Source organism: Geotrypetes seraphini, chromosome 10 (genome assembly GCF_902459505.1).
Source record: "Geotrypetes seraphini chromosome 10, aGeoSer1.1, whole genome shotgun sequence".
NCBI lineage: Eukaryota > Metazoa > Chordata > Amphibia > Gymnophiona > Dermophiidae > Geotrypetes > Geotrypetes seraphini.
This window is the reverse complement of record NC_047093.1, coordinates 29,599,474-29,616,801: the sequence shown is the minus strand read 5'-3', so window position 1 is coordinate 29,616,801 and position 17,328 is coordinate 29,599,474. Positions and strand designations below refer to the sequence as shown.

Sequence of the window (17,328 nt, the reverse complement as noted above, 5' to 3'; positions counted from 1 at the left end):
CTCAGTAAAATTAAATAGAAAGTACATTTTATGCTGAATAAAGTGGCAAATTTTCAACCACTAACACTTTTTTGTACAATCTTACATTTCCACAGATTGATTCTACATCCTACTGTTGTAATTCGGATTGAAGAGACTTGAAAGATTATGGGACAGCAGTAGGTTAAGACCATCAAACTCATTTAATTTGAACCCGGAGCTGTGATTTGAACCCAACCAGACAACTGTCAACTCTGCTCTCCTAATGGGAGGAACAGATCTTTGAGGACCGCTGGCAAGGGATTTTATTTTTTCTCAGGCATTCATTGAAGCTGTCAACAAATCACCCAATCTGCCAATATGAGATAGAAGCTGAAATTTTCCCAGCAGGTCAGCTGGTAAAATGCCAAGAATAGAAAACTTCTTGTCCATAAGAAGAAACTGTCTTTTCAGTTCACAGAATTACATAATCAAAAACTTCAGCAAGCAGGTAGCTGCTATCGGTCTGGATTTTTAAAAAATTCTTATACTGAAGGAAACCACCACCAAGTTTGACAATCTGCCTACTCTTCCACAATAGGTAATTGAGGCCAGCAGCATGCCAGATTTTAAGAAAAGATGGGATTGGCATGTGGGATCTCTTCATGGAGGTAGTTAGGGGGTGGGCCATTAGTGTGGGCAGACTAGATGGGCCGTGGCCCTTTCCTGCCATCATTTTCTATGTTTCTATGTTACTCTCAACTGACAAAGCTCACCTCAGCTATGCTTCCAACACCTGCTGGACGTTTTGAAACTCTGCTTCTCCGGATCCTTCTGAAGGACTGTCGCAAGGACTTCTTTAAAGATTTCACTCGAGATAGCGGACCCTCCAAGGCCAGCTGGTCACTGGGATGTAATGTACACCTAGAAGAGAGGCAACAAGTTCCCATTACTCTCACCACTGGTATTGCAAAAGGGTCTCACTATATCAGGGGTACTCAAAGGGGTCTACGGGCCAGTCAGGCTTTCATGGTACTCTAGAGAATATGCATGAGAGAGATTTTCATAAAATGGAGGCAACAGGCATGCAAATCTCTCTCTTGCAATTGGCCTGTGACCCCCCCCCCCCCCAAAGACAGGTATGAGTATCCCTGTACTACATCATAAAAATAGCACAGTGACATTTATTTGTTAATTGGAGGTACAGGAAGGACTTTCAATTCCAGGGCAATACATATACAGGCACATCACATAATGAACATGTGTACACACTGTGATCTTGGAACACACTTGAAGCAGAATCAACTCCCCAAATGCAAAATACATCACAGCATCTTTTAGAGCAGTGCCTCACAAACTTTGTCAAGCCACGGCACACTAAACGTAGTGGCCATGGCTTGAGGCATCTGGAAGTGCGTGGACATCGACACAATGGTGTCACACATCAAGTCGATGACTGCGCATGCGTGATGCCCTACAGACGGGCCCTGAGCCACCAGTGGGAGTGCCGGAAGGTAAAATGCACGGAGAGGAGAAGTGCTGGTGCTGGCTGATTGCCTCTCACCGCAAGCACGTCCTGTAGGCAGTCAGCCAGCGCTTCTCCTTCTCCCCGGCGTCTCGAGGCACACAGTTTACAATACATTGTTTTAGAGAAAGAATTAATAAATGAAACATTCACGACAAAGGAGAGTTTTATAAATAAATAAAAAATTTCACTGTGCTTTCAGGCCAGCTAAACGATACATCAAGACTTTATCCAAAATACAGTAATGTAAAATGAGACATCAACCCAATGAATTTTAAGGTGACACCCCCTTGCAGTAAATGAAAAATGAGAACCATTTTGGTCTGCCCAGTTGTCTTCTGGAGAAGATAAAGAACAGCTATACTGTGTGTCAGACCAGAAGTCTGTTCCCTGTTTTCAACAGTTATGTAGCAGTATCTCAAAGAATAGACTGGACAGAATTATACACAAAGGAAAACAATTTTTTTAAACCCAGCTAGGCTGCCTGCTTTTATATTTACATCACAACTCCTGGCAAAAAGCTGCAGAACTAACTATGCATTGAGTGAAAATACACTTCTCCCTCCGTATTTGCGGTTTCAGCAATCACGGTTTCGATTATTCACGGTTTTTAGCTTGCTGGCTCTTCCCCTCAAATTACGTGAGCTTGCATAGAGAAATCGCTGATTCCAAATTGTTTACGGAGAAAATTGCCGGTTCCCAGCACTTTCTTCACCGTGTTTTGCCTCTCCTTCATGAACAGGCCAGGTCTCCCACCATATTATTCGCGGTTTCACCATATTCATGATGGTTTTTAATAGAAAACCATGAACAACATATGAAAAAGTTATTTGCGTTTTTTCTGTATTCGTGGGTCTGTTAATCCCCTATCACAGGGAATACAGAGGGAGAAGTGTATTTTTTTTTGTCTGAATGTACTGCTTTGTAACTTTGCAGTGTCCCCTTTAGTCTTTGTATGTTTTTTGAAAGAGTAAACAATCAATTTGCATTTACTCCGGATTTTATAGACCTCTATCATATCTTCCTTCAGCTGCCTCTTCTCCATGCTGAAAAGCTCTAACCTCTTTTCTCTAGGTAGTTTAGCATATACATTCCCCATTCTTAAACATCAGTTCACACGACTCGTATCTTTTACCAGCTTCTCCACTCCTCCTTCTTACCAGCCTTTGTTTGTATTCACACTGAACAGGACACTCCTGGGAGTGCACACATGCTTTTATAAAAAAAAAAGTAAACAGACAGACCAGTTTACCATCAACCATGAAACTGTTTGACTGCTTACTTAAAATATGATTGTCCATCTTTATCTTTATTGGAAGCTTCTATACTGCTACTAATGACTGGAGAGTCAATTCAGAGCAGTTTTCAGAGGCATCTGTAATGGTTTTTAAATACAGATTCAGATGGATTCCACTGTGATTGTTGTCGGTCTCCTAGCTGCTTAGCTAATATGTTTGCATTATTACACTATTATATATGTATGCTATGCTATGTTTACTCAATATTACAGTTAACCATTCTAAGTATGCTATATTTACACCCTCCTAAATAGTTTAACCGTTACAACTAAGTAATCTATCTTCCTCTCTAAGAAGTACATAAAATATGTCATACATTAATGGTATATGTAATGATTAGATGCTGCAAACAAATAGGAAAGTTGTGTAGAGGTTTCTTTCCATGAAACTAGATATAAACAGGATGGAGTTGGTCCAGAGTAAGGCTACTAAAATGGTATGTGGTCTTCATCATAAGGCATATGGGGACAGGCTTAAAGATCCCAATATGTATACTTTATAGGAAAGGCTGGAGAGGGGAGATATGATAGACACATTTAAATACCTGGAGAGGGGAATTATGATAGAGACATTTAAATACCAATGTGGCATAAATGCACATGAGGCGAGGCTCTTTCATTTGAAAGGAAGCTCTAGAATAAGAGAGCATAAGATTACATTAGTGATTTCTATTCCACCAATACCTTGCAGTTCAAGGCAGATTACATAAAAGTTTTCAGAAATTACATAAAAAGTTTACAGGAATAGCATAAGAGATGTTGTAAGAGTTGCATATGAATTACCAAAGAATTGTTGAGATCTTAAGGTGATAAATGTTTGGGTAATAAGAATTACCAGAGAGTTGTCGAGATCTAAGGTGGTAAGTGTTGGATAGAGGCATTTAGCATTAGTTGGGTAGTTGGGGGCATATAGCACAGTTACTTACCGTAACAGGTGTTATCCAGGGACAGCAGGCAGATATTCTCTATATGTGGGTGACGTCACCGACGGAGCCCCCTAGCGGACGTTTTCGCAAGCAGACTTGCTCGAAGACCTTCAGGCTTGCGATTGGCCCGCGCATGCGCGCGTACCCCTCCCGCCCTGCCTAGGGCATGCGTCTCCTCAGTGTGTCCTCAGTTCAGATAGCAAGCAAAGAAGCCAACCACGGGGAGGTGGGGTGGGTTGCGAGAATATCTGACTGCTGTCCCTGGATAACACCTGTTACGATAAGTAACTGTGCTTTATCCCAGGAAAAGCAGGCAGCATATTCTCTACATGTGGGTGACCTCCAAACTAACCAGAAAGGGACGGAGGGAGATTTGGCAATTTAGGAGAATAGATGTTGCAAAACTGACTGGCCAAATTGGCCGTCATGCCTGGAGAAAGCATCCAGACAGTAGTGAGAGGTGAACGTATGAACCGAGGACCAAGTAGCAGCCTTACAGATTTCCTCAATGGGAGTGGAGCGGAGGAAAGCAACAGATGCACCATCGCTCGGACCTTGTGGCCTGAGACTCGACCCGGCAGGGAGACCAGCCTGAGCGTAACAGAAAGAAATATAAGCAGCCAACCAGTTAGAAATGGTCCGCTTAGAGACAGAGCGACCCAAGCGATTAGGATCGAAAGAGAGGAACAGCTGGGGAGCCAAACGGTGAGGAGCGGTGCGCTTCAAGTAGAAGGCCAGCGCACACTTACAATCAAGAGAATGTAGAGTCACTTCCCCAGGGTGAAAATGGGGCTTCGGAAAAAACACAGGAAGAACAATAGATTGGTTGATGTAAAAATCAGAAACAATCTTAGGCAAGAACTTAGGATGGGTACGGAGAACCACCTTAACATGATGGAAGACAGTGAAAGGTGGGTCCGCTACCAAGGCTTGAAGCTCACTGACCCGACGGGCAGAAGTGAGAGCAATAAGAAATACAACTTTCCAAGTAAGATACTTTAAGTGAGCCCGCGCTAGCGGCTCGAACGGGGGTTTCATCAATTGAGCAAGGACCACGTTAAGATCTCAAACCACCGGAGGAGGTTTAAGGGGCGGATGAACGTGGAAAAGTCCTTTTATGAAGCGGGAAACCACAGGATGAACAGAGATAGGCTTCCCATCAATCGGCTGATGAAAAGCAGCGCCAGACAAGTGCAACAGATAATCCAGGACAGCCGACAAGGAGGCAGACAGCGGCTCCAGCTGCCTAGTAGCACACCAGGAAGAAAAGCGGGTCCACTTCTGATGGTAACATTGGCGAGTGGATTCCTTTCGGGATGCTTCCAGGACATCCAGCACAGGCTGGGGAACTGGAGCGAGGGCATTAAGTCTCGAGGAACCAAGCTGTTAAGTGCAGAGACTGAAGGTTGGGATGGAGTAGAGAACCCTGACCCTGCGTAAGCAGAGAAGGAAAAACTGGCAGAGGAAGAGGCTCCCTGGAACTGAGTTGCAATAGAAGGGAGAACCACGGCTGTCGGGGCCACCAAGGAGCAATCAGAATCATGGTGGCATGCAAAGACTTGAGCTTGATGAGAGTCTTCAGAATCAGAGGGAACGCATTCAGGAACTCGTTCGTCCAATCCAGAAGGAAGGCATCTGCCGCGATCCTGAGAGGGGTGTAAACCCTGGAGCAGAAGCGGGGCAACTTGTGATTGAGGGGGAACGCAAACAGATCGACATCCGGAGTCCCTCAACGAGCAAACACCTGTCGCAGGGTTACGGAGTGGAGGGACCACTCGTAAGGCTGCAGCAGACGACTCAACCTGTCTGCCAGACAGTTCCACTGGCCCTGAATGTAGACAGCTCGAATGAATATGTTGCAGCGGATGGCCCAATCCCAGAGCCGTATCGCCTCCTGGCACAGGAACCTGGACCCCGTGCCCCCCTGTTTGTTGATATAATGCATGGCGACCTGGTTGTCCGTGCGAACTAGCACCACTCAGTCACGAAGTAGGTGACAAAAGGCTTTCAGAGCGAGGAAAATCGCACGAAGCTCCAGAAGATAGATGTGACAAAGGCGGTCGGCACGGGACCAAAGACCCTGGGTGCGCAGACCATCCAGATGAGCCCCCCAAGCATAGGTCGACGAGTCCATCGTGAGGACCTTCTGCGGAGGAGGAGCATGGAACAGAAAACCTCTGGAGAGATAGGAAGAGAGCATCCACCAACGGAGAGACCTCCTCAACAAAGGAGTCACGATAATGTGTCGAGAGAGAGAATCCCGATCCTGGTTCCATTGGGACGTCAGAGTCCATTGAGGAATACGGAGGTGAAGTCTGGCAAAAGGAGTCACGTGAACCGTGGAGGCCATGTGACCTAGGAGGACCATCATGAGCCGAGCCGGCGCCGAGTGTAGATGGGTCACCATTTGGCACAAATGGATAAGGGCCTCCTGACGAGGCCGAGGCAAGAAGGAGTGGAGACGAACCGTTTCCAGGACCGCTCCGATGAACTCGAGATACTGGGATGGGCAGAGGTGAGACTTGGAACAGTTCACCTCGAAGCCGAGACTCTGAAGGAGCAAGATAGTCTGTCTCGTCGCTCGCAGGACTTCGGTGCGAGAGGATGCTTTGATTAACCAGTCGTCGAGGTAGGGAAACACCTGCAGGCCGAGGAGGCACAGGGCCGCAGCTACCAGAACCAGACATTTCGTGAAAACCCTCGGAGTTGCCACCAGGCCGAAGGGAAGAACACGATACTGGAGATGGAGATCCCCCACCCGGAATCTCAAATACCGTCGAGAGGCCGGGTGTATCGGAATGTGTGTGTACGCCTCCTTGAGGTCCAGTGAGCACAGCCAGTCCCCCTCGTCCAAGAGGGGATACAACGTAGGAAGGGTGAGCATTCTGAATTGTTCCCGGAACAGAAACTTGTTCAGAGCACAGAGGTCCAGGATCGGACGCAGATCCCCCATCTTCTTGGGTACCAGAAAGTACCGGGAATAAAATCTGTAGTTCCACTGTTCCATGGGAACCTCCTCGACCGCCCAAAGGGAAGAAGGGCCCGAGCTTCCTGCAGAAGGAGAGGAAGCTGAGACTGAGCAGAAGGAAACTCTCTTGGAGGCAGGTCCGGGGATACGCGACTGAAGTGGAGGGAGTACCCCTCCCGGATGATAGACAGTACCCAACTGTCGGTGGTAAGACTTTCCCACTGGGTAAGAAATGATGGAGACAACCCCTGATGGGGAAAGGGGGAAGGCTCCAGGAGGAAGGGAGCCCGAAGGCTTGGACTGGAATTGTCAAAAGGACGGCCCGGACTTCGCCGGGGCCGGCGGCTGGGTCTTAGGTTGACATTGCTGCTGCTGCAGTGGCCATTTCGAAGGAGGCCTAGAGAAAGCAGGAGTGGATCTTTGTGGATACCTCCGGAGAGGAATTTTATATTGTCAAGCCGGAGGGGCCTTAGGTTTAAGTTTCACCAGAGATGCAAAGGACCGCTCGTGGTCCTAGAGGCGCTTCGTGGCCGCCTTGATGGAATCATCGAAGAGCTCATGACCCACACACGGGAGATTGGCAAGTCGATCCTGTAGATTCGGATCCATATCCACAATCCGGAGCCATGTGAGGCGATGCATGGCGATCGCAAAGGCTGTAACTCTCGAGGACAATTCAAAGGTGTCGTAAGAGGCCTGAAACATATACAGGCAGAGTTGGGAGTGGGTCTCCTCGAGGAGACAAAACTCCTGACGCCGAGTCTCGGGTATGACCTCCCAGAACGAGCGGAGGGCATCTATATAGAACCGGAGGTAGGATGTGAAGATGAAATTGTAGTTAAGGACACGGTTCGCTATCATCAAATTCTGATAAAGGCGGCGACCAAATTTGTCCATCGTACGTCCCTCCCTGCCCGGGGGGGACGGCAGTGTAAACCTTCGAGGAGTTAGACTTCTTCCAAGGATTGGTGGGAAAGCTGAGCACTCTCAAACCCTTTCACTGGGATAGTCCGGTAACGGGACTCCAACTTGGAGGGAATAGCCGTGACCGCATAAGGTGTCTCCAGGTTCCGGAGAAACGTCTGCCGGAGAACCTGATGCAACGGAAGGTGAAGCGCCTCACGAGGCGCATTGTCAACTCCCATTTCCGCCAGGTATTCCTGGGTAAAGCGGGAGTCGGACTGAAGATCCAAGTTCAGAGCTCTGCTCATGTCAGAGATGAAATGAGAAAAGGAGGAGGTCCGAGAAGAAGAATCATCCTCTGGGGGAGACTCCGATCGAGATAGGGGTGCAGCCAAGAAAGAGGGAGAAACTTCCCTGGAGTAGTAAGCTGGAGCCTCAGAGTCCTGTGAAAGAGAGACCGAAGAAGTTCGACAAAGGCATGTAGGGGGCGTCGAGGAACGGCCCCATGCCAGATGGACCGGGGAAGACCCCGGGATCCGAGGAAATCGCTGGGAAAGCCTCGGAGAAGACGGGATATAGGAAAAATCCCCAACTGGCTTCGAAGCAGGCCCTTTAGAAGCCGGCAATCGCCTCGATGGGGAACATACACTAGAGCCCAATTCGAGGACAAGCGTGTGTCTGGATGGTCTCGAGGTCGGAGACCTGCCCCGACAGGGCGGGGAAGACCGGGGCCGTTTAGAAGAGGCGAGTCTCGCCGCAGTAGCGGGGGAAAAACTGGTTTCTGGCCTGGACCCCCGAAAAGTCACCGGTGACTCAGGGGAGGAAGACTCGATCGAGGGAATCCGACGAGTCTTACGGGTGAGGCCTCGAGAGACGAGGGGACGCTCAAGCTGGTCAGACCGCGACTGGGTTGAGACCAAGGTCAAAAGTGTCGAAGTCGGGACTAGTTGGCTTACCACTGAGGAAAGCTGTGTGGTAATAATAGCCTTAAGCATGTCCTCGAACATAGGCACCGAGACCAAAGGTAGGTGGGTCGGAGGTGCAGCAGTGCGCTTCTTCGGGGGCGACCTCGAGGAAGAGTATTCCCTACATGAGGAGGCACGCTTAGATTGATTTCTCGAAGATGCCGACCAGGCGGCGCTGACATGAGACTCCGAGGTAGGCTTCTTCGCTGGCATACCTGAGGAGGGAAGAGGAGACTTACCCGAGGCCGGAGTAGCAGGAGGGGCCGAGGCCGAGGCGTCCAACGAGGGCGTCGAGGCCGAGCTCAAGGCCAGTCCCACAGGATCGATGGGGCCAAAGAGTTGGAGAATCTTGGCCACCCGTCGACGAAGAGCCCGCGGTTGTAAAGTTGCACAACGGGGACACGACTCAGCGCGGTGCTCTGCGCCCAGGCACTCCACACACCAACGATGAAGATCAGTGATGTAGATAACCCGGTTGCACTTAGAACAGTTTTTAAATCCAGAAGCGAGACCGGAACATAAGAAAAAGAAGGGCTGCAGCCCCGCGAGGCCAGGCGTCCAGAGGAAGACCGGGAACCCGGTCAAAAATATACGAACTAAAAAAAATGAAAATAAAGAAAATGAAAGACGTGAGCACAGCGACTCAATAGAAACTAACCAAATAAGCCGCGGTGCAAGAGGGACAACGAGATCGCGTGAAGCAAGGGTGCAGAACTTCTGGCTCTGTGGTAAAAAGAGAACTGAGGACACGCTGAGGAGACGCATGCCCTAGGCAGGGCAGGAGGGGCACGCAGCATGTGCGGGCTAATCACAAGCTGAAGGTCTTCAAGCAAGTCTGCTTGTGAAAATGTCCGCTAGGGGGCTCCGTCGGTGACGTCACCCACATGTAGAGAATATGCTGCTTGCTTGTCCTGGGATAATAGAATATATTAAGGGTAGGTGGGGTTTGGGTAAGAACTGGTCGTGTTAGATAGGTTTTATGTATTTTTTGAAGAGTAGGGTTTTAGTATCTTTCTTGAAGGTTTTGTAGTCTGTGGTTGATGACAACAGAATTGTGATTTGTCTGTCCAGTTTAGCTGCTTTGGTGGCTATTAGATTGTCATATAATTTTCCTCTTAACATTTTTGGTTGGTGGGTGTGTGAATAATGAGTGGGTTCTTCTGTGCCTGGTTGAGGTGGATTGGGTTAGTCGGTTATTCCAGTAGTTTGCGTTTTTTACGTTAATAGCTTTGAATAGTAGGCAGTAGAATTTGAAGTGTACTCTTGCTTGTATTGGGAGCCAGTGAGAGTCAAGGTATGCTTCTGTGATGTGGTCATATTTTTTCAACGAGTAGATGAATCTTAGGGCTGTATTTTGTATAGTTTGTAGTTGTTTTAAGATGAAGTTAAGAGGTGATGGGCTCAGGAGTAATCTAAGGAAATACTTTTTCTTTTTTTTTACAGAAAGGGTGGTGGTTATGTGGAATAGTCTCCCAGTAGAGGTGATGGAGACAAAGACTGTGTCTGAAATTAAGAAAGCATGTGACAGGCACATGGGATCTTTTAGGGATAGGAGGAGATAATGGATGGGCAGACTGGATGGGCCCTTTGGCATTTCACTGTTATCATGTTTCTATGAGATAGAGACCTTGAAACATACACAGAATAATGAAGGGTGAACACATACCCTTCTCATGAAAACCTCTATCCACCCCTTACAACCACAGTGAGACACTTACTTCACAAAGACCTGCCGCTTCTGCTGGTAATCAAAAAGTCCAAAGCCATGGCTGGTGCCAAAGGCCATAAGCTTCCATTCTGAGTGAAGAACTAGTGATGTCACCACTGCAGGTGGCTGGGACTGCACCAAGACAAAGGGCTGGAACCCTGGAGTAAAGTGTACCGGTTCTTCCTTGATCTTTAGCCTTTCATGACCCTTCCACCTGTAGCCTTCCTGGTCTTGTAAGAGGTCCACTAAAGTGTGTTCCACCACATGATCTGCTTCCTCATCATTCAGTTCCATCACCAGTACCTAGAATGAGGTTAGGGGGGTGGAGGGCAGAAGAGAATAGAGATATTTCATGCTGCTTTCCAAGATTAGATCACATTGTCCCTTTCTCAATCTTCTCTCTTGCTTCTCCACTTGCTAATCAATGTTGCCTCACAGAGATCTCTCACCTGTCCTGCTGTGCCAGCAATAGCCAGATAGCCACTGTACTTGCACAGATAAATCTTCTGAATTCCTAATCTGGGGTCATCACTGTATGGATCAAAGGAGCCCACCTGTATGAAACAGAAAAAACAGGTGGTATCGGTACAGAGAAGTTCAGGGAAAGGAAATAAGTGGCTCAAAGCATTTCTCAAATTCACATCATCTCACCTTACGCAGAGGTGGCCATTCATCCTCCCCCAGAGTGTTTGAGTTATCATTGTGATCGGCATCTGTCAGGAATACTCCCACCGTGCTCAGTTTGTAAAGGAGGCGCAGGCAAATCCCTGAGGCATCCCAAAAGCGCACAGTTCCATCTTCATGCCTGTTCCAAAACAAGGAATGCAGTGAGCCTCCACATGCAACAGGGGCTAAAACAAAGAGCTGACATCATCAGGTTTTCTATGTGGGAAACCATGACACAATACACTGTTCTACAGATATCCAAATGATGACCATCACTTGTATGCAATAGTGATTCCATGTGAAAAATACGGTTATAACCAAAAAGAGAATATATTTCCAACAAATTGGAGTGGAAGAGCAGCCTAATGGCTAAAGCAGTGGGCTCAGAACCAGAGAAGCCACGTTCAAATCCACTGCTGCTTGAGACCTTGATCACTACTACTACTACTATTATTATTATTTCTATAGTGCTGCCAGACGCACACAGCGCTGCACAGAGTCACAAAGAAGAAAACAGTCCCTGCTCAGAAGAGCTTACAATCTAAACAGCCAAGACAGGTTGTCATGGACACAGTTAAGGGGAACGGTTAATCTGCTGGCTGCGTTGGAGGGCAGAGGGGAGTTGGGACAATCAAGACTTTGAGACATCACTGATGAGGTTGGCTCTTATTGGTGGAATGAGGCATTATGACATCACAATCTCTGCTCTGCTTCCCAAAGACTGAAACTCTTCACACTACTACTACTACTACTATGAATTATTTCTATAGCACTACCAGACGCACGCAGCGCTGCACAGAGTCACAAAGAAAACAGTCCCTGCTCGAAAGAGCTTACAATCTAAACAGCAAGACAAACAAGATGTCATGGATACAGTTAAGGGGATTAGAAGGGAAGCACCTACTGAACCTGAATAACTAAAAATGGCAGAAGCTAAAGCCTAATCCCACTTTAATATATTCCAAATAGAAATGTGGTGATAAGGGAGGAGCAAAACAAAAGCAGAGTCTTTAGTGAAAAGAAGTACAAACAACCTGTATAGCACAGCCGAGGCACCGTAACCTAATGTCCTCTCAACAATAATGGAATCAATGTGATAAGGTTTAAACACCTTTTGTGCGAGTAACAATAGAGTTAAATCACCAAAACCAGTCATCTGCATAAGTGGACTTTGGACTGCCAGAAGCGCAGCTTTATCAGCCATATACTTTTGAGGACACAGAGAACAGGTAAAATTCACTTAACACTTTGAGGCTGTTTGGATGAGTGTTTACACCAGTGAATCGCAAAGAGTGCTGTGAGATGCCGGCTGACTGCCTACAGGATGTGCCTCTCATGGAGGCACGTCCTGTAGACAGCCGGCATCTCTCCTCCCTGGCACCTCTACTGCTCTCCACGCCTCTCCTGTTGACCTCCCCCCACTGCCGGCTGAAGACCCCATCTTCAGGGTCTTCATGCATGTGCAGACGTCGACGTGATGTCATCAAGTCAACACCTGCGCATTTCTGGGTGCCCTCGAGCTGCGGCCATCTGTTTAGTGTGCTGCGGCTAGAAGTAGTTTGCGAGACACTGGTTTACACACTATGCACTTACATTTTAGAATTTTCACAATTAAACATAGATTTGGTCTTAATAAATCACAAAGTTTTAAGTGGTTGCAGTTGAAGCAGGCTATTCAGGTGGGGTTCCCTGAATGGAAGAATCTTAACAATCAATATAGCCTGGAGTTCCTATGCTTCCAAGCAGACTTCCTAGGACATCAAGCCGCATTGTGGTATAAATTGTTATCTGGATAAGAACATAAGAACATAAGCGTTGCCTCTGCCGGGTCAGACCAGGGGTCCATCGTGCCCGGCAGTCCGCTCCCGCGGCGGCCCCCCAGGTCCATGACCTGAAAGTGTTCCCTACCTAACTTAAAATACCCATACCCTGTTCACTCAATGTCCTGTAAGGTAAATCTCTATCTGTACCCTGTTATCCCTTTCGCTTCCAGGAAGTCATCCAGTCCCTTTTTGAACCCCAGAATTGTACTCTGTCCTATCACCTCTCCGGGAAGCGCGTTCCAGGTGTCCACCACCCTCTGAGTGAAGAAGAACCTCCTTGCATTTGTTATGAATCTGTCTCCTCTCAGTTTTTCTGAATGACCTCTTGTTTTAGTTGTCCCTGCTAGTCTAAAAAATCTGTCCCTCTCCACCTTCTCTATGCCTTTCATGATTTTATAGGTTTCTATCATGTCCCCTCTCAGTCTCCGCTTCTCCAGGGTAAAGAGCCCCAGCCTGTCCAACCGTTCGGCATATGAAAGGTTCTCCATACCCTTTATCATCCTCGTTGCCCTCCTCTGGACCCTCTCGAGTATTGCCATGTCCTTCTTGAGGTATGGTGACCAGTATTGGACGCAGTATTCCAGATGTGGGCGCACCATTGCTCGATACAGTGGCAGGATAACTTCTTTTGTTCTGGTAGTGATACCTTTTTTGATAATGCCCAGCATTCTGTTCGCTTTTTTAGAGGCCGCTGCACATTGTGCCGCCTGCTTCATTGTGTTATCCACCAATACCCCCAGATCTTTTTCTTGGCTTCCTTCCCCGAGTACCCTCCCTCCCATCGTATAGCTGTACATGTAGTTCCCCTTCCCTATGTGCAAGACCTTACATTTCTCCACATTGAAGCTCATCTGCCATTTTTTTGCCCACTCACTCAGTTTGTTCAGGTCGCTCTGCAGTTCTTTGCATTCTTCAACAGTTCCGGCCCTGCTGGAGAGTTTTGTGTCATCCGCGAATTTGATAACTTCGCACTTTGTCCCCGTTTCTAGATCATTAATAAATATATTGAACAGCAATGGTCCCAGCACTGACCCTTGCGGAACACCACTTGTGAACCCTATCCAGTCAGAGTAGTGCCCCTTTACTCCTACCCTCTGTTTCCTGTCCGCCAGCCAATTTTTGATCCATCTGTACACGTTCCCTTCCACAGCTTCTTCAGTAAGCGTTTATGGGGCACCTTGTCAAAGGCTTTTTGGAAATCCAGATATATAATGTCTACTGGGTCACCTTGGTCCAATTTCTTACTTATCCCCTCAAAGAAATGCAGTAGATTTGTCTGGCATGATCGGCCTTTACAGAAACCATGCTGGCTCGATCTCATCAGATTATTTTTTTCTATATGTTCGTTGATACCTTCCCTGATCATTGATTCGACCATCTTCCCCGGAACAGAGGTTAAACTCACCGGTCTGTAGTTTCCCGGGTCGCCTCTCGATCCTTTTTTGAAGATCGGTGTAACATTCGCTATCCTCCAGTCCTCCGGGATTACCCCTGTTCTCAAGGACAGGTTGCAAATATGCTGCAGTAATTCTGCTGTTTCGTCTCTAAGCTCTTTCAGTATTCTCGGGTGGATCCCGTCTGGGCCCGGAGCTTTGTCCGTTCTTAATCTATCTATCTGCCTGAGAACGTCTTCGAGGCTTACCTCCATGCATGATAGTTTCCCCTCTTGATCTCCCCTGAAGATTTTTTCCGGTTCTGGCACACTAGATGTGTCCTCTATTGTAAAGACCGACGAGAAGAACTTGTTTAGCCTACCAGCCACCTCTTTTTCCTCTTTCACCACTCCCTTCCGGTCACCCTCGTCCAGGGGCCCCACCTCCTCCCTCGCTGGCTGTTTCCCTTTCACATATCGGAAAAATGGTTTGAAATTTTTTGCTTCCTTGGCTAGTCTCTCCTCATACTCTTTCTTGGCTTTCCTGACTACTCGGTGACATTCTTTTTGTTGCTTCCTGTGCTCTCTCCAGTTTCCTTCAGTTTTGTCCTTGAATAAAAAACTAAAATGTGGTCTTAGAGACATTTGGAGCATTGAGATTAAGCAGCAGATTTCTGCATCTCAGTGGCCACGAATTTGGTCTTGGAGAATGAGATGTACAGTGTCAGCATCTATGAGGCAAACTTGTTTTTTTTTTGTTGCATAGAGCGTTTGGACCCCTGTTTATTTACAAAAGTTAGATACCTCTAAATCTAATAGATGCTGGCACTGTAATCTGGAACCAGGGACATTGGATCATCTACTTTATTACAGTCCCTGTATTAAGTTATTTTGGAATTCAATTTGGACTCAAGTAAATTCTCTATTGGAAAACCATGTTGCGCTTTCTTATGATACGGTTTTATTTGGAATGGTTATGAGAAAAAAGAGTCAAATATCATCACACAACAATAAACTTTTATTAATTATGACAGGGGTTGCCATTCAACATATTACCAATAACTGGAAAAATTACAATAATCTTTCGTTATGTCATATTTTTAAGATGGAAAGAGCAATAGCGTTGCAAAATGGGAATTATATTAACTTCGTAAAGATTTGGGGGCCATTGGAAAAGTATTGTAATGAATAGGCATAATTTTTCTTCCTTTTTTAGATTTATTATATGTACATTCAGGGGGGAGGGAGGATTTAGGGAGGAAATTTTATAATTATGTTTATAATAATAGTATAATATATTTTATATAGAATAACTGATGAAGGGTGGGTGGGTAGGGTTTTTATCATTAATGGTCTATTAGATTTTATGTGTTAGATTTTAAAGTGCTATATTGGAATTAATGTATGATATATTTATGTGCACTTGTTGTTTGATTTTAAAATGAATAAAGAATTGGAAAAAAAAAAGAAAATGTACGTCATAACAGGCATTACGCCTTCATTTAGTATCTTTTTTTTTAATTTTTATTCATTTTTTAAAACTTTCAATAAGTGCAACATAAGATACAATCACTTGACACTTTAACATCACTTAATATTCCATCAAAAACTAATACACATAAAATATCCCCTCCCCTTATACTCTCAATTGTATTTAAACATAAAAACCATAACATAACATATCCCTCCCTCCTCCCCATATTTAGCAACATATAAGGGTGCATGTATAGTTCTATCCATATGAGAAGTTTAACTCGCATAAAAGGTTAAACCTTAGCACATTGACTCCACTATGGTTGAAAGGACACTAGGTTACAGTGTTTTGCTCCTGCCCTCCCACCACGTTTGGAATATAATGATATGGGATTAGGCTTTTTTCAGTTATATATAAGGGCATGACAATTCATCTGACCAGGAGAAAAATAACCCGCCAAAAACTGAACGGGTTCAAATTTGGCAAGGAATAACCATCGTCTAAAAGACATCAAGTTCAAAATGGGCCTAATTAGATCAGGGGTGCTATAGAAACAAAGTCCTCCCAAAAGTGTCCCAATGTGTTTCTATGGGAATGTCCATTGCAGCGGCTTATAGAATTTGTGGACAGAGACATCTAATGACTAGATACATTATCACACTTGGGTTAATTTTTCTTTCAACCCAATGCAATGTTGCTAAGAAATAATGCACAGGGACTCAGACCTGTCAAGACAAATATTCACTCAGCAATTAGAAGAGGGGTAGGAAAATATTCCATGTTTTGCTTTCCCCACTTGTTCAAACACACTGCCATTCCATCTTAAAGATAATGTGCACATGAATAGGCTCATACCACTTTAAAACGTAACCCAAATGGCCTTTTTTTGTTTCATTTTGTTTCATTTGAAACCAAAATCAAGTGCAATGGTCCTTAATCTACTCCTGGTGGTGTAGCTGGAGAAGGAGTGATTACCAGTTGCATGATACTCTGCTCTCAAAATGGCTGCCACAACTATGGGATTTCAAGGTATGTTGGGAGGGACGGGAGAGGTGGGGGAGGACAAAGCTCAAAGTTTTGGCTTCCACCAAAAATACACAGGGGCATTTCAGCCAAAACCAAAGTCAAGCTGATAATAGATTTCAGGCTGATTTCAGTACCTAGGCCAAAATTCAACTGACCTCTACACCACTTTCTTTTCTTGGCTCAAAGACATAATGAGAACATCTTGGCTAAGCTTGAGAACTGATCTTAAAAAGACATGACGTTTTAAAGCACTTACCCTGTAAGGAGCAGATCACGCTGCGGGGGATCTGGAGCCAGGTTATTTCCACCTTCAATTGGCCAGGGCTAAAGGGACAAACCACATATCAGCTGCTTGAGATTTTCGTTTTTAATACTGCCCATATGAAAACATTCTACTTTTGCCTTTTTCTTCAGCCCCTAAATATATAGCTTCCAGGAAACTTGACAAATCATTAAAACTGTTCATCCACCCATTTAGTCTGCCCTGGAATAATTCTGTCCATATTGCCAAGAATACACTGCAGTTGCCAGTCAGAAAGTGATGAGTCAGATGGAAGAGATTGCCTTTTTAAAATTATTTAAAAAGTGATGAATCAGCTTTAGAAAGAGACTAAGTCGGCACACTTATTTCCCAAAGAAAGGAGCACTTATACGAGGCATCCCTCTGCAGGCAGTGAACAAAAACTGCACCTTAGTTTAGATAGAACATTAATTTAC

General features: G+C 45.8%; 1 protein-coding gene across 4 annotated transcripts in view; it reads right to left on the bottom strand.

The window, feature by feature from the left end:
- Positions 1–17,328, bottom strand: part of LLGL2 (LLGL scribble cell polarity complex component 2) — a 121,204-nt gene that overhangs the window by 15,292 nt on the left and 88,584 nt on the right. For all 4 annotated transcript variants that reach the window (XM_033961151.1, XM_033961150.1, XM_033961153.1 and 1 more), the window contains 5 exons: positions 16,868–16,935; positions 10,902–11,055; positions 10,700–10,804; positions 10,261–10,553; positions 735–882 (listed from right to left, as the gene is read on the bottom strand). In XM_033961151.1, coding sequence (XP_033817042.1) covers positions 735–882; positions 10,261–10,553; positions 10,700–10,804; positions 10,902–11,055; positions 16,868–16,935 — 768 coding nt within the window. The remainder of the gene's footprint in view (positions 1–734; positions 883–10,260; positions 10,554–10,699; positions 10,805–10,901; positions 11,056–16,867; positions 16,936–17,328) is intronic.